The sequence below is a fragment of the Astatotilapia calliptera genome, chromosome 14 (genome assembly GCF_964374335.1).
Source record: "Astatotilapia calliptera chromosome 14, fAstCal68.1, whole genome shotgun sequence".
NCBI lineage: Eukaryota > Metazoa > Chordata > Actinopteri > Cichliformes > Cichlidae > Astatotilapia > Astatotilapia calliptera.
Window position 1 is genome coordinate 31,966,320 of NC_137435.1, and position 23,227 is coordinate 31,989,546.

The 23,227-nt window shown below is 43.7% G+C and overlaps 2 protein-coding genes across 6 annotated transcripts; one reads left to right on the forward strand and one right to left on the reverse strand.

Moving 5' to 3' along the window:
* Positions 1–171: 171 nt before the first annotated feature.
* Positions 172–3,483, forward strand: nudt8 (nudix hydrolase 8). 3 transcript variants are annotated; one of them, XM_026192098.2, is made up of 6 exons: positions 230–310; positions 749–816; positions 1,030–1,854; positions 1,957–2,089; positions 2,428–2,505; positions 2,737–3,483. In XM_026192098.2, exons 3-6 carry the CDS (start codon positions 1,031–1,033, stop codon positions 2,920–2,922), a joined length of 1,221 nt encoding a protein of 406 aa, XP_026047883.2. In that variant the 5' UTR covers positions 230–310; positions 749–816; position 1,030; the 3' UTR covers positions 2,923–3,483. The 3 variants fall into 3 exon arrangements, with proteins under 3 accessions (XP_026047882.2, XP_080145413.1, XP_026047883.2); XM_026192097.2 differs by lacking the exon at positions 749–816 and having other exon boundaries at positions 172–310; XM_080289287.1 differs by lacking the exons at positions 749–816; positions 2,428–2,505 and having other exon boundaries at positions 172–310.
* On the reverse strand, positions 3,469–23,227 carry mfrp (membrane frizzled-related protein). 3 transcript variants are annotated; one of them, XM_080289286.1, is made up of 14 exons: positions 23,210–23,227; positions 9,257–9,357; positions 7,911–8,019; positions 7,410–7,547; positions 7,028–7,195; positions 6,734–6,953; positions 6,217–6,347; positions 6,004–6,129; positions 5,244–5,320; positions 4,936–5,084; positions 4,685–4,815; positions 4,465–4,599; positions 4,104–4,234; positions 3,469–3,998 (listed from the first exon to the last, which is right to left on the reverse strand). In XM_080289286.1, exons 2-14 carry the CDS (start codon positions 9,308–9,310, stop codon positions 3,774–3,776), a joined length of 1,794 nt encoding a protein of 597 aa, XP_080145412.1. In that variant the 5' UTR covers positions 9,311–9,357; positions 23,210–23,227; the 3' UTR covers positions 3,469–3,773. The 3 variants fall into 3 exon arrangements, with proteins under 3 accessions (XP_080145412.1, XP_026047881.1, XP_080145411.1); XM_026192096.2 differs by lacking the exon at positions 23,210–23,227 and having other exon boundaries at positions 4,104–4,231; positions 9,257–9,812; XM_080289285.1 differs by lacking the exon at positions 23,210–23,227 and having other exon boundaries at positions 9,257–9,812.

A 23,227-nucleotide genomic window follows, 5' to 3' on the forward strand; every position in this document is an offset into this window, starting at 1 on the left:
TTTAGTCTCCTCTGTAAAGGAAGCGGGCCTACACAGTCCAAACGAGAAGGACTGGTTTTAAAAACCTGTTACATAAACTGACATCATTTGGTGCTTTCCACGTGATTTAATCACTAAATAACGTAAACGTCGTGTCTTAAAACCAAACTTCGGGAGGGGACAAAGAAAGCACAACAGGCTAAGCTTGAATGCTGTGCAATAAGTTTGGCGTCATCACGACGTGGTGAGGGCAACACTGACGCGAGTGAAGCTAGCCGGCGCCATATTGACTGCTGGCAGCCGCCCAGCCGCTGCTGATTCAGCTTTCAAGGTGAGCATTTTCTGTGTTAAAATGACGTTTTACTGTCATACTTGGCACCTTGGTGTGTTTTCTGACATACCGTGAAACACGTTGGGGCTTTGTCATAAGCCAAATCTGAGTGTTAGCTTTGGGGTATGAGCTACTTCAGCTGTTTGGTTTTTGTTTTGATCGCTCGGTCAGTTAGCCTGCGTGCGCTCCTTACTCGTTTTAAAGACACTGAAGATTTTCTCGCCCAAAAAGCCTTCTTTGCATGGGTTTAGTTGGCGATGAGGACGTCTGAACATTGACAATGTCATATTTTATATATATATATATCGTCATCACTGCTAACAAATGAATACAGCTAGCTAGCTAGCTGTATTCAACCCAAGTTTGGGAGAAACTTGAGCCAAACGTGAACTCCGTATTCGAAGCTAATATATAAAATACGTTTCTGTGTCTTAACAGCTTTGAACAACAGTGAAACGTAACACCGAGATATGACTGTGAGAGCACAGTGACCAGTATTACTGTAGGTAGGTTTGGGTGAGCCTCTGATCTCGGTTAAGCCAGGGTATCTTCAGCCCTGTTTACCCATGTTATCTGATCCCTCACCTCCCCTGCTGGCAGAGACGAGCAGATTTTAGTTCATCTTTCACTTCTTTCAAGTTGGTTTAACTAGCTGATGAACACAACTAATTGACTAATACATTTACGATCATATCGGTATGTTTTGTTTCCGTTTATAGGATGTTGGCAAGTTCTCGGATTCTGACTTGGTCTTGCCCCAAAAGATCATTACAGCTGTTAAGAGACTCTCATCTCTGTGGTTTTTCCGAGATCACATGTGCTGGATGGCAGGGAGCAAATCACGAGAAAGGAAGGAGACACTCAGAAATAAGTGGAACAGGCACCCACAAGGATGGACCATCCACAGAGACTGTTTATAGTTCAGCACCAGTATCTTTTTGTAGCTTCAATTATAAGCTGAGACAGACACGGTTTGAAAACCCTCTATTCAAAGCCATTTTATTAAACCACCACCATTCTGCCTCTACAAAAACCAAACAAGTGTGTGATCCTGTGCGCACTTACTGGAACTGTTTAGTCAAAATAACCTGCCTTCAGCGCTGGAGAAAACCTTGGGACTTTCACCTGCCTTCTTTTAGCCGCACCAGTAAGATTCAGTGTAGCCTTCTTCAAAGCCATTTAACTCATGGACAGGACTTCGTTAGACCTCTCAGCTTGTCAGCACATAGTCCCTGGACTTTAGAAAACAAGCACAATAAACCACAACTCCCTAGCCTCAGTTTCCACAAAACCATAGCTACTCATCAGGCTGCCACGTGCATGTCAGATACCTGGAGAGATTGCTTATCCCCCGGGAATGAAAACAGATGTCGACAGCACTTGGGCCCTAACTTGAAGCTCTACGAGTTGCAGAAGGGGAGGAAAGAACGAAATCAGAGATGGGCATCCGTCCTGGTCTCCCTCTGCTCTCTTGATGGGGAGCCTGCATTTCTCTTCACCCTGCGGTCCAGCACTCTGAAGGGCAGGCACAAAGGAGATGTCAGGTTAGTGGTAGATTAGAAGCAGGCTATGTCTTAAATCTTACTTATTGGAGTACTTTATGAGTCCTGCCTTTTTTTTTCTTTCTTTTTTTTTTTCCCGTCCAGCTTTGCTGGAGGAAAGAGTGATCCTTCAGACAGCGATGTGGTGGCCACAGCATTGCGGGAAGCCAGGGAGGAGCTGGGTGTAAATGTGAGAATAGAAAAGGTGTGGGGCGTCCTGAAGCCACTAAGAGATGCGGTGAGTGGAGCTGTGCTGGTAGAACTCTCAAGTAGAAATGCATATTAAAAAATAATTGACAAAATCATACCATATTTATGTTACCCTAAATAAGCACTTACCACTTTTCTTTTTGTAAATTCATTGTTTGGTTGATAAATAATGGTGAAAAAGGATTATGTGACATTGTAAGAGCTCTGTGTTGATTATTTGGTCTGACCATCTGCCCAAAATACCCAAAGATTCCTTATACAAGTAGATAAAATAGAAATGAGCAGGAATTTCTGTAAAAACCTTCAAAACATTCGAATACCTGAGATAAATTTGAATGAAAAATCTGTTCATGTGTTTCGGTCCAGTCGGGCATGGTTATTGCTCCTGTGCTGGCTAACCTCGGTCCTCTAGAGGAGCTGAACTTCAAACCAAACCCTGGGGAGGTACGATCATCTGCCATTTTCTGTCTGTTTGAAAAGAACAGGGTGAGACTAGAGTTGACTAGTCTCATGTTATTCTTGACCCTAATATATAGTACTGTGCAGAAGTCTTGAGCAACTCCTCATTGCTTTATATTTTGCTTCCAAGGAGCTGGACAATTTTTAAAAATATAATTACTGAAGCTGAATCGAATAAAAATGCCAAAAGTTTGAGAGTCTGTTTCCCGCTTCCAGGTGGATGAGATCTTCACCCTGTCCTTGTCTCACTTGTGTAACCCCCAAAACCGAGGCTACACACACTTCCGCACCGGTGACAAATACGGATACACTCTTCCGGTGTTTAGGAATGGCAAACATCGAGTGTGGGGCCTGACTGCTGTTGCCCTAGACCATACCCTGAAACTCATTGTCCCTCCATAATAGAGCACAACAACTGAACTCAACAACTGAAGGATTATTCTGACAAATATAAGCTTTGCACCAAGTGAATCTGAGCAAATCCAAAATGGTTTAATACAGCCGCTTTTGTTTTGGAAGGTAAATTCCTCTCTTGAATTTATTAGAGTGAGGAAGAAGCTCTTTCTGCTAGTGCACTTTCTGAGCCTTAAATTTGTATGATTGTTTAAAAATGAAAAGCAGGTGTTGGAAGCTTTTCTAAGGAAGAACGTGAACCTGGTGGGTCAACGTTATAATTTTACACCGAGTGATTCTTATTCAAACTCTTTACGTTTTTAGGTAAGTCTTTTAATTATTTCTATAATAAAAGTTACCACCTGGGTTAAAATAAAATCAGTGAGTTGCTTTCTCAGATCAATTATGTCACATGACTGTGAATTGTTAAATGTTTGTCAGGGCAGCAAAGTACCGCTGTGACAGCCTGTTTCCTGTGTTAGCTAACATTAGATCAACTGAAGTAATCGGAGTATTTAGGAGTGATGTGGTGTGTTGAAGAACAATGCAATAAACTTTGTTTTAAACATATTTTCTCTGCATGGTTTATTTAATTTACAAGATTGACATCAAAGCATTAAATAAATACAGCAATTTACAGTAAAACAGTCTGATTCCCGTCGGAGATCGAAAGCTTTCATTTTACTTAGCTGTCTACTTTAAAACTGCATGTGGTCTCATATATACTGAGCACATGTATTACAAACTGTGTTTAAAACTGTAAACCTTTGTTTCCACTAAGGTAAGTAAGGTCCTCGAACGCTCTGGTATTTCCTGCCTGGGCCTGATATGATCTCAAAGGTAACTGGACTGTCCCAGCTTCAAGGCAGTGAGCACTCCAAGGGGTCCTGTGAGTCTGGGAGAAGGTGGCAATTGAAGGGCCAGCTGAAGGAAAAGAGATCCAGGGCTTGGCTGCATTGCTGCTCGGCCGAGGAGCAGACTGAGCGGCAGGGTTGGAGGACGCCGCCCTGAGGACTACACTGGGGCAGAAACATCCCACAAACCAGCCTCTGCAGAGGCTCAAAGCACGCCAGCTCCATCAGCACCTGGATGACAAAAGGAGGGGAGGGAGGATGGTTCGATGCCTGGTTTGAAACAGTTGCCAGCTATAGCTCCAGATGTCTGATGAAGCTTTTTGATGTGACTTTTACCCGATACTGTCCCAGGAGGGTGGCCGCTTCTCTCTGGTCAGCAATGGACAGCCAGATGTTGGGGAATGAGGTGAAGTTGTAGCTGAGGCCCCGACACATCTCTACTTCAATGTGCTCACAAGACGAGGCTACTTTCATGAGAGGAAATTATTCATTCAGAGAAACACTTACAAATAGAAACCACAAAACCATGTCGACATAGAGGTGAAAAGTGGTAACATTTCTATTTGGTGGTTTTCTCAGAATATGAAGCCATCGCCAATTCCTGTTATTTCAACACTTAAGTTTCTTCCTGCTGCTTTTCATTGGCAGTGGAAACAAAAACTGGCTGTGATTGAGGTCAGAGATAAACCAGACTCACTAAAGGGAGGATAGGTGGAGTTGCCACAGCCCTGTTCATCCGCACCATCGGGGCAGTCGTTCCAGCCGTCACACAGCCACTGCTGCTGAACACACTCCCCTGTGCTGCAGGCGAACTGCCTGGGGCCGCATGTCCCTTTAAAAATAAAAAGGATGTAAAAGAGGTTTATAGAAAGCTAATGCAAAAAAAAAAAAAGTAATATTAAAGTATGAAAACTCACTGCCCAGCACAGACACAGCCTGGTATGTTACATTGAAGCCACTGTCGGCCACTCCCTCATCAGCCACAAACACCACTGTCATGTGAGGGCCAGAGGAGGTCAGCTCTGGGGGGAAGGTGGTACCACAAAACCTGGCACAAAGGGAGAAGAGACACAAAAGGTACTCCAGAAAACTGGTTGTTTAACTAGCATGAAGGTAAATGTGTTTGTCCTTAGTTACCCTCAGAATTAAAGACTGTGGCACTTCTCACCTTCCGAGGACTCTTCCAGCTCCGGTGCTGACGCTATCATGCACCTCCACATAGTCAAACTCACACACATCCTGAGTCTCCAGGCTGAAGTTTCTGAAGCTCAGCGTGATCACGTGACCCTCCTCAACAGATATATGCCATATACACAACTGGAAAACATCAGATTAGTGGAGAAAACTGCGTGGTGTGGTGTGGCTGTCGGACTGAGAATGTGTTATGCATGTGGAAGTACTTCTGAATCTTTATAATTTTGGTGTTTTCAATTACTATTAGGATTATTTTTCAGTTTGAATGGTTTAGAATGTAACCTGCTGGTGAGGGTAAGGCCCGGGGTGGTTTGGACTTGCCAGGTAACCATACGGCCCAATCTTCTGCCCACCGCATTCTGTGAAAAAGAAAAGCATCTCTTCAGTGGCTCCCTGTTAATCCCAGAATTGAAGTAAATCCTTCTCCGCATATACAAGGTCTTGAATAATCAGACCCCATGTTTTCTTCAAGACCTCATAGTACCATATCAACCCAATAGGGCACTTTGCTCTCAGACTGCTGGTTTACTTGTGGTTCCTAGGGTATTTAAAAAGCAGAAAAGGAGGCAGAGCCTTCAGCTTTCAGGCCTCTATTCAATGGAACCAGCTGCCAGTTTGGACTCGGGAGACAGACACCCTCTCCACTTTTAAGATTAGGTTTAGCACTTTCCTTTTTGTTATATCTTATAGTTAGGGATTGATCAGGTGGCCCTGGATCCCCCCTTAGCTACACTGCAGTAGACTAGGCTAACTGCTGGGGGATTCTCTTGATGCAGATGATGGCCGCCCCTCCCTGATTGTGGTTCTGCTGGAGGTTTCTTCCTGTTAAAAGGGAGTTTTTCCTTCCAACTGTTATCAAGTGTTTGCTCGTAGGGGTTCATCTGATTGTTGGGATTTTCTCTGTTATTGCAGGGTCTTCATCTTCCAATATAAAGCACCTTGAGGTGACAGTTGTGATCCAATGTTATATAAATAAAAGTGAGTTGAATTGTGACCTTTGACCTTTCCTGTTTCTGTTTTAGTTCCATATGTGGACTCTCACCCTTGTGCTTGTGGCTGCAGTTTGCCTCGTCCATCTGGTCGTGGCAGTTTGGATGACCGTCGCACACAGACACAGGCAGCAGGCAGCGGCCGCCGTCGCACATGAACTCTTCTCTGGAGCAGCTTTCTGAGAAAACACAATGTGCTAACTTGAACATTGTTGCAAAACATATACAAGAGTGAACGCTTGTGCTCCCAGATGCAGGCTACTGACTGTGTCCGGGGAGTACCGCCCTGTACTGGGCAGTGAAGCCGTTGCCTGCGATGCTGCCATCAGAGTGGAAGGTGACCCACACCGTACTGCTGTTTGTGTTGGCCGTCGGTGGCGCTACGTTACCACAGAACCTGCAAGGGAGACATTTGTTTTTGATCAGTCTCATTCTTGTTCAGCTTTGGATTGAACTTTGTGCCTGAGCCATGCAGCTATAAATTCTTAAAAGGATTTGTAAGCAGGAAATGTGTTACGTAGTTAGAGGAATTTAATGAATCACGTTACGACACTGTCCAGGAATGTGAGCAAAAAGGTCAACGTGTTGATACGTACAAAATTTCCAAAAACCCTTCAGTACATGGAAACGCTTTCCAATGATGCACGGGCTTTTGGCGCCATCTATCAGCAGTTTAGTGAAACAGCATAATGCTCCTACTCTGATTGTGTATAAAAATGTTGCTTGTGGAAATATGGAGGTGTGAATGATGTTCATAAGAAGGTATGCTTCATGATCGCTGACCTGGTGACCACAGAAGTCTGCTCGATCTGCTCCCGCACCTCCACCCAGTCAAACAGGCAAGGAGAGGGTCCCTCCACAGTCAAAGAGGAGACATGAATCTGGACCAGGTAGGGGGGCGGGACCTGAATCACCCACACACACAGTGAGTTTGGGGGGTAGGACGCAGGGTGATTTGGAGAGCTGAAACTTCCTTCAGTGTCAGTTAAAACACCTCCACATCCTGAGAGGCAGAGAGAGAGAGACCTTGTGTCTTAGGTCAACAAAAAGTATTTTGGGTAGAGAGGCCAGACCTACTTGGTTCAGATGGAGGGATTCTGGCAGGTTGTGGTGCAGCTGTACTGTCCTCTTTACTTCTATTGATAGGGACTGTAGGTAAAGCTTGGGACTGTCCATCTCCTGCATGCTGTAGGCCTGAAGTGGCAGTGGTCAGCACCTGATCCTCCACTGCCTGGTTCTTTATCTCTAAATAAGGAAGCAAATACATCTGGGTCAGAAGATTTTTATGATGTGCAGTGAGAGCACTAGTCATGCTGAGAAACCTTTAAACTCCAGTATCTGTGAGTTCATGGTGTACTTTGAGGTTTTAGCATGGATCCTGGGTTTATGAAATCACTCAATACTTTTAATCAGTTTGAGATTGTGGTAATGAAGCAGTTGATGTGCAGCAGTGACTCACGTGTGAGAATGAGGACCAGCATCAGTCCTAGGGCTGCTAATAGGAGCAGGACAGCAGCAGAGACCACTACCACCCCCCAACCGCAGCCCGGAGCACGCACACGCATCACACACACACCGAAAAATCCCCAGACTAGGCCTGAAAGAAATGCATAGTACATCTGTAATCTCTTTTCCCCCCACTTTGTTTTCTTTTTTGTTTTTCAAGAACTGTATTCTGGGAAATGCATTCATTTGGAAATAAGGACATCACTGAAAACTTCCAAACTCACCACGTCTATTTAAAGTTGACATAACCCTGATGACATCACTATGATATGTTTATGGGATTTGTTTCCTTTGAGAACAGCTAAAGAAGGCATCAACTGTACACTTTTTACAACTTGAGTACAATTATCATGAGGCCACATTTACCTATATTTCAAGAAAACTGAGCTTAAGTGATAAAATGATCCCGTTAGGGTAGAGGCACAAGAAGCAGCAAGCTGATTGGCTGACTCACTTGGTCCTGGTGGTTTGATTGGCTCAGGAGTAGAAGAGGCTGTCCTGAATCCCTCCACCCTCTCCTCCTTCTCCCCCTCCAGCTCAAAGGCGGGATTGCAAAAGACATTCTGCGGATGTAAAAATCAAAGATTCACACAAGTGCTGGTTTAAAAAAAAGCTTTTTTAAACTCTTCCTCTGCTTTCAAATAAAAAGCAACAAAACACACCTTCAGTTATTAGAACACACACATCTTATGGTTCCATTTCACTACTGGTCGGGTTACATGTAACATTTCATATGACACTGACCCATCATTACCTTCAGATCTGGTTAGCCAGATATCTGACTCCTTTGTGGCTAAATGTCCAGGTATGTTAACCAGCTAGTTACTGTGGAAGTTAGTTTTTGCTACAAAAAAAAAAGGATATTCTAACTGCATCACTGAAAAATTTCAAATTATTTTCTCAGAAGCTTGTGTTAATGAGTTGAAAGTTTGAGATATAAAAATTTGTTTTTCAGTAGTGTAAACAGCTTCTATATGTTATTGATTGTGTCTGATGTTTGCGTGGGAACCCTGCTCTTTGTTATAGCTATAAAGTTAGCCACTTGCTAAAAGAAAAAAAAAAACAGCAATGAGAAAAAGTTACAGAAACTAAACTATGACCTATGACCGGGTAAGAACTTCTTTGTGAGATTACCAGTGTGCTTAGACACTTTTCTCACATTGCTGTTTTGTAAAAATTCAAAAAAGCAAACAAATCATTATAGTATCATAAGAAATGTCCAGGAAAGAGCCAGAGTTTGCAAAGCCACACAGTGGGCATAGATATATTTGCAGTATACTCAAACAGCAAAAGTTTGTTTTCTAGACGACAAATACATGTTTCAAAGCAGAGGCAGAATGTGCAGGACAATAACTGCCAACATCGTCTCTTAAGCCTATTAGCGGCTCACTTAATGTGCAGACATTTTACACTGGACTACCTTTCTATTCTTGTTTCAACAATATTACCCAGTCTTCATCATCTGAAGTGAAACCCTTAACAGATTAATCTCCACAACAGCTGAATGGCTTTACTCTAAAGGCTGACAGCTGTGGAAAACAAGCTCGACGGCAGCCTTGAGCTGAGATTGTTTTGTCAAACCAAACTACTTAAGCTCTTAAAACTAGATTTTGATATAAGGCCTTTCTACAAATTACTAAAGTCCAAGTGATGCTGACTAAAGCACGAGATCTGAGCCTTTAGAACATTTGCCCAGTTTGGTAATCCAACTACAACCAGGAAAATTGGCGCCGTAGCTCCATAACATATCCGGTTAAAATCCAAAAACATGGGGAGTCAAAATCAACATATCCTACTCACCTTATAAATGTCTGAGGAGTCAGGGTATACAGCGACTTGGCTGAGTTCAGACATCTTTACTCTCTCAGTGCGCTCCTCTTCTTAAAGACTCCAATGTTGTTCTGAAAACATTTGGGATATGATCCTGAAGATATCCTTTTATCCGCGAGGGAATTTTAAAGATGGTCCCCTGAGTTTTCTTGTCATTGTTCACTTTTTTGCCCTGACTGCAAACCTCCACATGAGCTGTGAAAGCCTACAGCGCTCAATCCCCCAGCACAGCACAGTCCTTTGTTTAGACCCCATCAAAAATGGGGCCTAAACACTGCTAGAAATGAGAGAAAAGTACAATCAAATTCTGATCTTCAGCAGTAGAGATGACTGTGGTTGCTGTCTGTCTAGTTTATCGCAGTAATTATTATTATTTTCTTTTACGTGTGTTTGTGTGCCTGGTTAAAAAGGTTTTAGAAACTTGCTCACATTGCTGAGCAAATCCTTGTCAGGTGAGAGGACTGAGCCCTGGAGGAGGCGGGAAGAAGGACAAGGAATGCCAAAGATGGGGTTGGGGTGGAGGTGCGGGGGTCCCTGTTAAATCTCGGTAATCCCCTTAATGATGGTTTAAGCTCCTAAAATGTTTCACTGAAATGTGCACCTGCGCACAGCCGAGTGAGCAAACACACGAGAACGCTGCTGCAGAAACGGAGCAGTCTCAGTCATCTAACACGGATTCTGGGTAAGATGGCACCATAGCAACGACGGCAGCGTTCAGTGTGGAGAAGCAGGAGTGACATCTGATTGTGAGATCTGAAACTGTGTGTTGTGCCAAAAACTGATCATCTGAAAAGAAGTGATTTATGATATTTGTGGGGGTTTTTAAGGTCTAATCTCTTTCTTTTTTTTTTTTTAATTAAAACATTTAAAAAACAATGTAAAAAAAAATTGGTTTTAGTTTAATTGTTTTAATTAAATTGTGCTTTTTATGGACCTTCTGTTTTTAAATATATATTTTTATTTTTTGGATCAATTATTATTATTATTTATTCATGTTTGTGTTTTATTATTTTATTTTATTTATTTTTCTGTAATTTTATTCTGTCCTTAATGTTTGGTCAGCATTTACTGTTTCAAAGTGCTTTATAAATACAGTTGAGAGAAAAGCCGATAAGCTGATCATTGATCAGTTTCATGATTGAAGTAGAAACAGGAGAGGGAGGGGGGAGAATGAGAGAAAAAGAGGCACCTCTGCAGCAAAGACACTCAATAACTCCAGCTTTGTGTCTTTTTCATTGTAGCTGAAGTACAGGACAAACTGTTCCTTTTCACCACAATACAAAACGCTCTGAATACCAGATGTTTCTGTTTTTTACAGGACGGTTGGCAACTCTAATAATTAACCTTATGAACAAAATAAAGTTCAACATCATTAACATCATAGCACCCACCCAGCTGTATAGAAACTCCGTCATGCTAGCTAGCACGCAGTACGGAAAAAGTCAGAATAACGAAAATAAACTCCACCTAAACTTGGTTTATATCTGACCCAGAGAGACTGCAGGTCATAACTTCTTACCTGAAGTTCAGTTCACACCGGCGGCTGCCTCGGGTCTCTCTTCCTTCTGTCCCCTTTCTCTCATCCACCTGCTGGCCTCCACCACTTACTAATGTTACTGAATCTGTGGAAGCTCCGTGATAGCCACCATACGAAGTAATGAGTAACGACCCTATCTAAATCCCAGTAACGACTAACGCGTTCCTGATTTTGGTGATAGTAACTAGTTACCGTGCTCGTTACCACAATAATAACGTAGTTACTGTAACGCCACTGGTCTATCAAAATTTAAAACAAATTTCCTCTTATGTGGATCCAATTTTTCTCAGAAACAAAGATCAGATAAAAAAAAAAAAATCAGGTAATTCTTTGTTTTTACACTCATCAGGTCCCAATCAGCCCAAATAGCAAAGAAAAGTTAAAAATGCAGGCCATGAAAGAGTTCAGGTCTTGGGAGGTTAAATATGCTGTCACATTAATGTTGGGAGCTGTGATGCAGGGTCCCACATTGCATGCAGGTCTGGCACGGATCTGGTGTCAAGCCGGCACTGCTGGCTTGACACCAGATATGGGCCAGGCCTGGCATAGATGGCACTGTCTATGTGATGGCATGCCATATCTGGCTCAATTGTAGTTTTGTTTATGTCGCCCAGGCTCATAGAAATCAGGCCTGGCCCAGATCTGCCATCAAGCTGTCACTTCTGACTGACTGGTGTCATGGCCGGGTGTATGTCTACCAGATGTGGGCCAGGTCTGGCAATGAGGCACTATTTATGTTCCTATTTTCCAATTTTAGTTAGAAGACCCAAATGCCACGTTGCAATACTATACTGCTATGGTAGCCAACGTTTTAAATGCAGATTTGACAGGTTTGTGAGTGTACACTTTATCCAAAACCTAGTGAGGGTTTATGCACGTCTACCACAGGCTGGATGTAGCTCAGGAGGTACAGCAGGTCACCTGATTGGAAGGCTAGTGGTTCGATCCCTGGCTCCTCCAGTTTGCATGTCAAGAGTATGATAGTACTTAGGAAGCACGTCATGTTCCTTTTGCACTATTATGTTTCGGCACATGTTGTTATTACGTGGCTTGATTAAGGTACACATTAGGCTGACATCTGGAGCCAGAGCTGAAGCTGGGCCAGCACAGGACCACCAGTGTGTCTGCAGCTGGTCCATGTGTGGGCCACCAAAGGGCCATCATTCTTTGCGGTATGTGGGCCATGTGTAGGCACATTGTGTGGGCCACCAAAGGGCCATCATTCTTTGCGGTATGTGGGCCATGTGTAGGCACATTGTGTGGGCCAGATCCGGGCAATACCAGTTTTGCTATGTGGGGTGCTGGTATCTTATTTCTGAATAAAAATGTTCCAAAGTGTCACACCTTATTTACCATCCTGCAAACACAGAAACATCCCTCACTCACTTTAGTTAGGATGGATTCTCTCTCGTTTCTCCACACAGTTCTGTACATTTAATTAACGTGGACATTCATGTACGCATACCTGATATCTATGTCTGAAATGTTATCTCTTATCTAACTTATTATAATAATATGTAAATTAATATGATAATGGAAATATGGTCTCGAACCTAGAATGTTTATTCCAAACATCTTCAACATGAAACAATGGCTGATCTTTCTATGAAAGATTTTGGTCTTCCAAAGTGAGATTTATTAATTACTCAGGTAATAGCAGAGCCTGTACTGCACCTTTTTAACACTTGATTACAGTGAGTACAGTTGTGAGCAAAGTACTGGTGGTGGCACCACTGTTAAAACAATTTTTAACATTTATTTGCTACAAAAAAAAAGGTTTTGAAACTTTTGAATTTCCCATGTTTGTTCTTCGCAACATCATAAGTTGCCCTAACTTAGTTATCTTAAATGACCTTTACTTAGTCTTTTTGGGCAACAAGTTTGAATAATTTATTTAAAGTTCTGGGAACTAATTCGATTTTACAGTGTAGAAAGGTGTAAAAAACAAAAAAACAAAAAACAAAAGAAAAACAACTGCAAAACAAACTTTGTGTCACTGACAACTTTTGTCCACAGCTGTACAGATTTGTTGGAAACAGCTGTTCAATCCATCATAGGCTGTGTATAAATGAGCTTATCAATAAGGTGAAACTTAAGTCACATGGTTTCTGGGAAATCATGTGGTGTAGCCATTCTACTTTGACTTTAGTTTTTTTTATTACTCATTTGAAACTCATGAAACTCCTTATACATCTTATATGACATCTCAGTTATTGGGAGCAGATGGGAGGAGTTTGGGAGGAGCCTCAATTTTATCCCACAACTTAGACATTCACATTACTCACACTCTCATTACACATACATATAGGATGTTGGGGGTGGGCACGATACACGGACTCCAAATTACCATCAGGGTGTACACCTCACCCCTGGTGTCGTTGCCCACCTCTCAATTTTAAATACACGTAGGCATTGAGGGCTAGCAGGAGGGACCGTGCGCTTACCTGCTGCTCTCTGGCAGGTAGCTCCATGCCCGCCTGGGTTTTCAATGCACCTTAGAACACACATGCATCAACACTACAATGAGCGGGTGGAGGGAGGTTTGGAGTCTTCTCTCACCCCCATTCTCTGCGGCCTGTTGGAGCGGGGGGGCTAGGAGGAGGAGTTGGCCGTCCGACTGTGGTCTGGAGTGTGGGGCCTCCCTGCTGCTGCGGAGTCGGGGCGGTCTGCCTCCCCCCACCGCAGGGAAAAGGGTAACACCACCTGGGTCTGGGTGCAGTTCCCCCCTCCAGGGGCAAGGGTACCTAGACCCGGTTCGTAGAGTACGCTTGGGGAGTGTGATCGTGTGTACAGCGTCTCTTCATGTCTGTCTCCACGTTGGTTGAGTGTGGAGTAAGTGCATATGAGAGCATGAGGGGGGGAATGGATGTTTGTATATGTGTGTGCCTGTATGTCTGTGTCTATATGTCAGGTTGGGTGTCAGACGCCACCTCTCTGGGGACATCTCGGGCCCTCCAAGGTTTGGAGGCCTATCTCCCCCTACCACCACTTCCCCTGCCAGTGGCGGACTCCCTCAGACATCGGTGCGTTGGTGGTTCTTTGTGTCCGGGGATGGGCGTCCAGGTACACACCGGCTCACTTCTTGGCGGCCGCTTGTCGGGGCCTGGAGCCTGGGGCTCGCTCGGGCCACTTCGGAGGTGGGGTGGCCCCGGCCTCTCGGCCTGGGGCTCGGTCACTCAGGCACGGCTGGCTGCCGGCGGAGCTCACGGGCGCGTCACTGCAACTCCCCCTGGCTTCTGCTCCGCGGCTGCTGAGTGAGCCCTCATCTGGGACTCTCCTCAGCTCTTTCTGGGACAGTGGCGCGGCTGCCCCTCTGTTGGTCTTCCTTGGTCTCTTGTGTTCTGGGGGCCTCTGGATGTCTGGAGTTTTGATCTCCTCCATACCTGCTTCATGCCCTGGAGGACGGGGCTGTGGCCCCCCCACACCCTCTAGCAGATCATTACATGAAGGAACCTTTTAAAAAAACACAAGCGCGTCCATGCTCACAGGTGTACACACGGGTGATGACACCCACAAACTACACCCTTTTTGGCTCCTAACTCAAAGCACACTGTGTTCTGTTGATCTTATGTGCTGCACAATAATGTTTAATATTTAGTATTTACTGTCATATTCCCATATATCATTGTGATGTTGTTTATTCTATTACTCTTGTTCTCTTCTGCTTGTTTTCTTTTTTCTTTCTCAGCAGGTGATCGATATATGCATTTTTTTCCTTTTTTTTTTCCCCTCTGCCCGTTCTGTTGGTTTTTGTCTTTTGCCCTTCTCCCCCGTCCCTCTTCTCAGCTGTTTCTCTTTCCCTCTTTCTTTATCCCCTTCTTTCCCCCAGTCAAGTCTGTCCCGTATTCAGCAAGTGAAAATAAACTAAACAATAAAAGGTGAATCAAATGGACCATTACGGCAAGGCTGGGATGGTCAATTTGGTAAAGTAAATCCATTGGGCATTGTCAAGTGTTCTCTGACTGTGAGGTGCCCACACTTGAAAAAGACCAGACTTTGAATTTCACTCAACTTTATTTTGACCAGGTAGATAGGTAGGTAGCAGCAGCAGAGACTTTCTGAAGTGGTGGAGGTGGGAAAGCATCGGAGCCGCTTGCCAGCCGAGATGTGGAGGGTGTCGTTGTGGGAGCTGCCAGCCAGGGGGTAAAGAAATGACGCTTGCAGAAGAGAGGGAGATGGAGATCGTGAGGAATGGCCTGACTTACTCAACTGGAGATGACCACAACAGTGAACCGCATTGGCATGCCAAATACCCATGGGTAGAAGATCCAGCAACCTTGTCAAATAACAGGAGAGCAGTAGAAGCAACATTCATCAGAACCGAGATGAAGCTATCTAAAGAACCTGAATGGAAGAAGGCCTATGCTGCACAAGTTCATGAGATGGTAAACCGCAGAGCTGCAGTGAAGCTGTCCAAAGAAGTCCTGCAGAGTTGGACTGGGCCAGTATGGTACATAAGCCACCTCATCGCGCCAAATCCACACTCTGTCTCTACCCCAGTGAGGTTGGTGTGGAACAGCAGCCAGAAGTACAGAGGCCTCAGCCTGAATGACATCCTCATCAAAGGTCCTGATGTCCTGAACCCGATAAGAGCTGTCCTGCTGAGGTTCCGAGCTGGTGTCTACGCCGCCCTTGGTGACGTCCGCAAGATGTACAACTCCGTCTGGCTGGAAGATCGAGAAGTCCACTTGCACAGATTCTTGTGGCGTGACACAGAAGATGCAGACATAGAAGACTATGCCATAACAAGAGTCAACATTGGAGACAAACCTGCTGGTTGCATAGCCCAAGTCGCCATGAGAGAAACTGCAAACCTACCTTCATTCAGTCACTTCACAGAAGAGAAACGTGTGCTGGAAGAAGATGCTTATGTCGATGACATCCTGACATCACACAATGACCTCGACCATCTGAGACGCCTAACAGCCAACATTGAGCACATCCTGAGAGCTGGAGGATTCTACATGAAGCCTTGGGTCTACTCCAGTCAAAGTGGGAGGGAGGAGTCGAAGAAAGAGTTGCCTCGATCAGAGCCAAAGACTATGATCCTGCCGAACCAGCTGACGGAAGATGACAACAAAGCCCTTGGCCTTGGCTACACCATCAATGATGACAAGCTTCATGTCATGGTTGCAGTGAACTTCTCAAAGAAAAGGAGGAAAATGCGCCTTGGTCAAGACCTGCTCAGAGAAGAAGTCAGAGAGCAAACACCTGATCCACTCACCAGGCGAGAACTGCTAAGCCAAGTCTCCGGCCTATACGACCCACTCGGTCTAGTGACTCCCGTCAAACAAAAGGGTGCCATCCTGGTAAGGAGAGCTTTCCAAGAAGCAAAAGTAAAGCACTGCCTCGAAGACACATGGGACGCAGCCTTGTCTGAAGGTCTCCGAGAAGACGCTATAAAGCTTCTGGAAGAGTATGCTGACCTGAAGAAACTGCATTTCACTAGAGCCCTGACTCCACCAGATCCTTGTGCAGAGCCCAGTGCCATCACGTTCTCTGACGGCAATGAACATGCATATGGTGCAGTGATGTACCTTCGCTGGAGCTGCAGCCATAGTGTCATTGTGAGACTAGTAGAGTCCAAAGCCAAACTGACGCCTCTCAATCACAAAGGCGATCATGTTAAAGCAGAGATGTGTGGCGCAGTCTTTGCTGCCCGTCTGAAGACCTACTTCCAGAGACACTGCAGAATCCAGGTCAAAAAATGGTACCACCTCGTTGACAGCCAGACCGTCTTGGGTGCAATCCAGCGTGAGAGCTACGGTTTCCAGACCTTCTTCGCAAACCGCGTTGGTGAAATCCAGAGTAGCACTGATGTCCAAGATTGGTGGTGGATTCCTGGGTCAGCAAACATTGCAGACATTCTCACCAGAGGGGCCAGTCCAGATGCCCTAACCGAGGACTCCGAGTGGCAGTCGGGCCCAAAGTTTCTCCAACTTCCTGAAGATGAGTGGCTGAAGAAATCCGCCGGAGAAGTCGCTGCCCAAGCTCGAGAAAAGGTCACAAAGCTACAGAAAAAGACTTTTGTTGCGGTCCTTACCAGAGTCCACATCAAGGCAGCTCAGGACTCAGCACACGTAGAGTCGAGAAGACCACGAGGAGTAGCAACCCAACAGCTAATCGACAAAAGGCGATTCAGCAACCTGAGAAGGCTGATTGGGACCGTGGCGTGGGTCTGGAGGGTTGCCAAAAAGTTCATGAGATCCAAGACCAGAGACCAAGAAAAGTGGGAGGCAGTACCATCTTTGGGTGTCCTCACAGTCTGCGAGAGACGAGATGCTTTTCGAGACCTTTGCCTAGCAGCACAAGAGGGCGTCAACTTCCCAAGCACCACAACAGACAGACTAGTTGTTTACAGAGACCAAACAAGTGGACTTCTAGTCTGTGGTGCTTTCTTTGCCTTTAGACAACAATTCTGATGGCAAAAGAGCTAAACGGGACAGGCAACAAAAAAAAAAAAAGATTAAACAGTACAGCATGGATACGGCTTTACTCCAGTCTTAACCCTAAAGATAGAAACTGAGTTTTCAATTCCAGAAAAATAAGCAACTTTCACTCTAAAGCCTTTACTGTTTGTGTTGCAGCTAAAACCACTTTAAGAATAATACTGGAACAAATTTAGGTTACACTGGATTTTGGACTGCAGACAATCTATATGTGATAGCATTTCATGTTGAAATAAGTTCGGGCTTTGAAATACTGCTATTAAATAGATTAAATGGTGCTATAAACAATATTTTTTAAATGCAAACAGAATATGGATAAAAAAGTTTTGGTTCATAATTTTTATCAACACATCTTTACCACCAAACTCATTATAACTGGGTCAGCTGGGAGGAGTTTGTGAGGGGCAGACCTTTCATCAAATACTGATATCTGATCAGTATTTAATGATACTGATCTCTATATAAAGAACAGTGTCTTGTAGGATTCATAAGAAGGCAAGTGGAACTACAGAAAACGGAGGTGAGTTAATTATTATTTGGTAACATTTCTGTTGTGTGTGTGTGTGTGTGTGTGTGTGTGTGTGTGTGTGTGTGTGTGTGTGTGTGTGTGTATACGTACCTGTGTTTTGCCATCCCTAGTTTCTCTTCCAAAACTGTAAAAAGATGCATCAGAGCCAGCAAACCTGCAGCAAAGATAATTAATCACCTACATAATGTGATCTTCAGTCAGTTCTTCTTCCTGACATCATCACCTTGTGTCTGTTGGTAAAACCTCAAAATCCCATCCTTTCGTGATGGTCCCGCCCCAAAAGTGCTCTAAAAATGTTATATATCAATATTTTTTTCTACTTTAAATTAGTCAGTCTTTTAAAACTACTTCTGCTTAAAATATCCATATCAACTTTTAATTATATTTTCATTGTTTTAACCCTTTAAATCCCAGTTTTATTACATGAGCGCCCTGTTTTTTTAGCCCCAAAAAACAAAAAAACTAAATATTTTCCAAAAAAAAACATTTGAAGTAATATTTGTTTGTTATTATAGTTAGGCCTTTAGATGGACTAAAGATTGGCACCAACAGTCATTTCGATCGCCTTTTATTTTTTTTCCAGGAGCGCATTTCATAAAATGCACACTATCGACCACGCCCAAAAAGTGCTATAAAAAAATTTATATATTAATATTTTATTCCACTTTAAATTAGCCAATCTTTTAGATCTACTTCTCCTTGAAATATTCATGTCAAGTTTTAATTACATTTCGCGGATTTTAACCCTTTATATCCCGGTTTCGTCACATGAGCGCACTGCTTTTTTTGCTCCAAAAACATAAAACATAAAATATTTTCCAAAAAAAACATTTGAAGTAATATTTTATTGTTATTATAATTAGGCCTTTAGATGGACAAAAGATTGGCACCAACATTAATTTCGATCCGGTTTTAATTTTTTTTGCAGAAGCCAAAAATGTCCCCAGGCGGCGCTGCTGCTCCTGCTCCCCCGGGGAGGAGTGCCTCTGCCGCGGGTGTGTTTCGCGCAGCGCCGGAGCATATGGTTCGGTTCCCGTGTCTGCAGCACACACTTCCGCTACCACGTGAAAACAAATACGTCATTTCCTGTTGATTAAAAAAAATTAATGCACCCTCAAACGATCCTAAGGTCAGAAAATGGTCCGGAACGAGCAGCGGGCCAAGCTGCTGCTGTACGCGGGAAATTAGTCTGCCTTTTCCGGGTATCTGTCTCGAGCAGGCCGCTGGAGAAGGTGTGTATGTTCCAGCGGGCGTCACATGTGGAGCAAGGGCGCCACCCGGTGGACAAATAAAAAAATTACAACTCTAAGGCCTGTAGTCCAAAACGAAACCTAAGCTGGAAACCTGACGATCCCTTTGACCGTAATTTTTCTGGCGTGAAAAATAGCGTTTATAATGGGTTTCAATGGGGCACAAATCGGCCACGAGGTTCGATAGTGGATGTATGCCTTTTATTCAGCCATTTAAGCTCATTTAAAAAACTCAGACTGAAATTTTAAAATAAAATGGGAAAAAAATACATGTTTGAAAATTTGGCTATACTCCATTAAACACAGTGGAAATGGCGTGGAATTAAAAAACGGAAAGGCCACGAAATGGTCCCAGGTTCTACCAAGGGTTTTAATGAATCAATGGTACAGAAGTGGAGGAAGCAAGAAGAATGAGTTTAATAAAGTTTGATTTATCTGACTGCTTTGTTTCGCTTAATGTGCCTTATAATCCCGTGCACCTTATGGTCCGAAAAATGCGTACTGCACACTGCAGTTTAATGTTGCAAAGCACCTCTTTTTAACTTCAGTGGATATTATACATGGTTATGCTCAGTTTTTTGGGCCGGATTGACTCGGTGCAATCCTTTTAGACTCAGAACTTCTCAGTGTTCCCTATAAGTGAATTTCTCCCAAGCCAATTACAATCATGGAGAAACACACTTTGCAACTGTTTACAGTAATAATATTTTATAGCGCTTTAAACCTCAATCTTTCAGGCCTGGTTTAAAGAGCTGATTGTTAAATCATGAACTCCCAAAATATCAACATATCACCACCGGTGGATCACACCTCTCAGATTTTCTCCTCAGTGCACTGTAACAAAAACAAAAACAGACATAACCAACAAAATACTACTAAAATAACACAAACTAGGGCCCGTTGCAGACATGTCCAGCATAAAGTTATCCCTCTCTCGCTTACGAGAAAGAACACAAGCCAAAGCTCACTGATAACATCAAGCTAGCGCTAAGCAAAACCAAAAAATCAACCAGAAATTCACAGGAATGTTTTGCTTCCTGCCGGGACAATATTGTGTGGGAATGAGAACCTCAGGTGCCGTAACACCTTTTGTTCCTCCTTGAATTAGATCTCAATCACAGACAATGCCATACTCCAACCTAAACTTACCCTATTAATTCATCATCTTCACTCTGTGCCACTGTTCCTCATCAGGGCTGTGTGAAGCACAGCAAAGAATTCAGTCAAGGCCTTGAGCCATAAACAGACATCACGCACAGACATTGTTTTCATAACCAAACCGTTTTAGAGCTTATTCCTAAAATCTACACAAATGCCCTCTGAGTGACATATAACACATTCTAAGTAATCAATGGTAATCAATGGCTCCTTATAAAATTATGCATCTGGATGTTTGTGTGCAGCATTTTGCATATCAGCATAAGCAAAGCATTCTTCATTGCATCAGCGTGTATGTGTGTGTGCGTGTGGATCACTCTTCATTGCACAAGCGTGTGCATGTGTATGTGTGTGCATCACTTCTCAGTGAATCATCATTCCCATGTGTGTGTGTGCGTGTGTGTGTGTGTGTGTGTGTGTCATTTCTCACTCACTCAACGAGTGCCCGTGTTCATGTGTGTATTTCACTTCATTCTGAATCTGTGTATTTGGAGACGTGTGTGTGTGTGTGTGTGTGTGTGTTTGTTCATCACTTTCCTGTTCTGGTGTTCTGGGTAAACCACGGCCTGAAGCATGCCCTGGGGTCCTGCCCTCCTCCTTTTCAGTTTGTTTGCGACCATTGCTGCTGCTGCTGCTCAAAGTTCTGTCCGCCCTGGTTCTGACCCCAATTGGGGCAGTCCTTTCTCCAGTGTCCATGCTCACCGCAGGTGAAACCTGCATCTTCTCCTGTGTTTTTTTGTCCATTCTGAGGTGCCTTCTGACCTCAGTTACTCCTCCTGTCTCGGTCACGCCCTTTTTGCCGCCCGATCATCCGTGTTGGTCCATCACTGTCCTGCACAGTGTAAATGCAGCGTTATCAAGGTCAGCATTCTTTTGCTCGGCCTTACTTTTCCTCTGGGCTTGGCGGGCGTCTCGTCACAGCTGAGCTCTGTCAGCTGACGCAGTCTGGGAATTTTCCCCCGTGTAGTGAAACGGGCCTTAGGTCTAGTGCTCTCCGTCTCGTCTGCATGAGATCACATTCATGCAGGTCTGTTGACATTTTCAGGTCGTTGTTGTGGGTCCAGCTGTTGCAGCATTTGGTCAGTGTCACGTATGGGGGAGAGCAGGAGTCCAGTCAGCCTCGGCTTTCAGGGCCGGCAAAGCAGCCTGTAATTAAACATAAAGAGAAAAACAAAAAACAAAAACAGACAAAAAACAAAAGCAAACGAACAGGAAAATGATGTTGTGTTGGCTGTATTTCAACGAGAGGGGAGAAACACCGGGACCAGGCCCTGTGTCAGCCTTCTCTCCCCCTTTTTTTGTTTTTTTTTCTCTCCCGATATAATCAACTCCTAACCCACCAAGTTGACAGGACAACATGCACCTGTTAAAATTCTTAAGATCATGTTTAAAAGCCCAAAAAGAAATTTTCTTTCATTCAGTAATCACTTGTGATCAATCAGCAGAAAACATGTCACAATTTGAATCTTTTAACCCCTAAATTTGTTGTGTCTTGCCTGGTTGGTTAGACCAGTGTCCCCTTTTTTTTTTTAGTTAAATTGTTGTCCTGCAACCCAGAGGGTTTCTTTGTCAGTAATGTATAGACTTCATCATTTAAGTATGTTAATTTTTCTTTAACCTTGCTGGAAAATCTTCACGTGTTCATGAGTGTAAGCTGTTTCTTCATTGCGTGTGTGTGCATTTGTATAAAAGCAGGTTAATTTTAACTTTTTCTCAAACTAGGCGTTACCTTAAAAGGAGCCTTTCTCTCAGATTTCTCTGCTTGTGTATGTTTTTGTTTCACCTTTTTGTTGTGATGCTCCGGACGCCTTCCCAACCTCCACAAGTCCGTTGGCCCCAATTTTATGAGTTAAAAACTTCTCTTAATTCTCTCCTTGCTGCTGTCTGTTTCACAGCTGCTGATTCGTGCTGGGTGTGGTTCCCATTACCTATAATTTTGCTTCGGCCGCTGTGCTTGTGGGGGCAGTTGGTCCAGGTCCGCAGCTTCCTGTATTAACACACTAAGAGATTTATTTTAATTTCATTTTCATCACTTTTAAACCGATAAGCAGGCAACACGCCTACCTCGACAGCGTAAACTGCACGCCAGTCTCCCAACACATTCCTCTCTCTACTCCTCCATAAGTCTCCACTACACACCTCTTACTATCTCTCCTTTTTATTTTTATTACACCACAGAGTAATACACCCAATTATGCCCGTCTATCTCTATGTGGCTCCAAATTCCCTCTTTATTTTAATTTCTCACTCGTCAGGGGACAGGCACACAACAATTTTAACCACTGAAACGAGGAATTTTAACCTTTTTATTTCTTTACTAATCTATGTACCTAAAATTTTACTTTGTATTATGACCGCAGCCCTTAAAACTCGACTGACGCCACAAACCACCGTCAAACCTCTATCCAATGTACTAAAATTAGCACCAACCACTACTGCACTTCACGGCCGCACCACCGGAACACGGCCGTATCATAAACCAAACCTACGGACGTGTTTCGCTCTCGCGTTGCCAGCGTTCAACTGCACCGTGAAGCCAGCATCTGCTTTTCCTTAAATCAACTTCTATTTCATAGCCGGCAAAAGCCAGGACGTCACTGACACCATAAACAAAATAAACAAACCTCGACTTCAATGTACTGGACTAATGGCCGCGTCTTCAGAAGAAATTCTAACGTATTATTGCTACAGAAGCCAGTATTAGACAAAATTAAATGTGGAAGGTAAAGTGGCTGCAACTAGTCCAACGTAGTATGTTATTAGTATCTCGGTAGAAGCAGTTTACTGCAACTAGTCCAACGTAGTATGTTATTAGTATCTCGGTAGAAGCAGTTTACTTAACACACTGGAATTCAGCCTCAACTTATGTTGTTAGTATCTTGCGCCAAAAACCAGACACCGACAAATTTACTGTGAAAATACATGTGACTCAGCGAACAGATTAATTTGGAAAGCCCAATATGCACATTTGGTATTTATAATACAACAGGCTGTGCTTACCTTTCTGTTTTAGGCCGG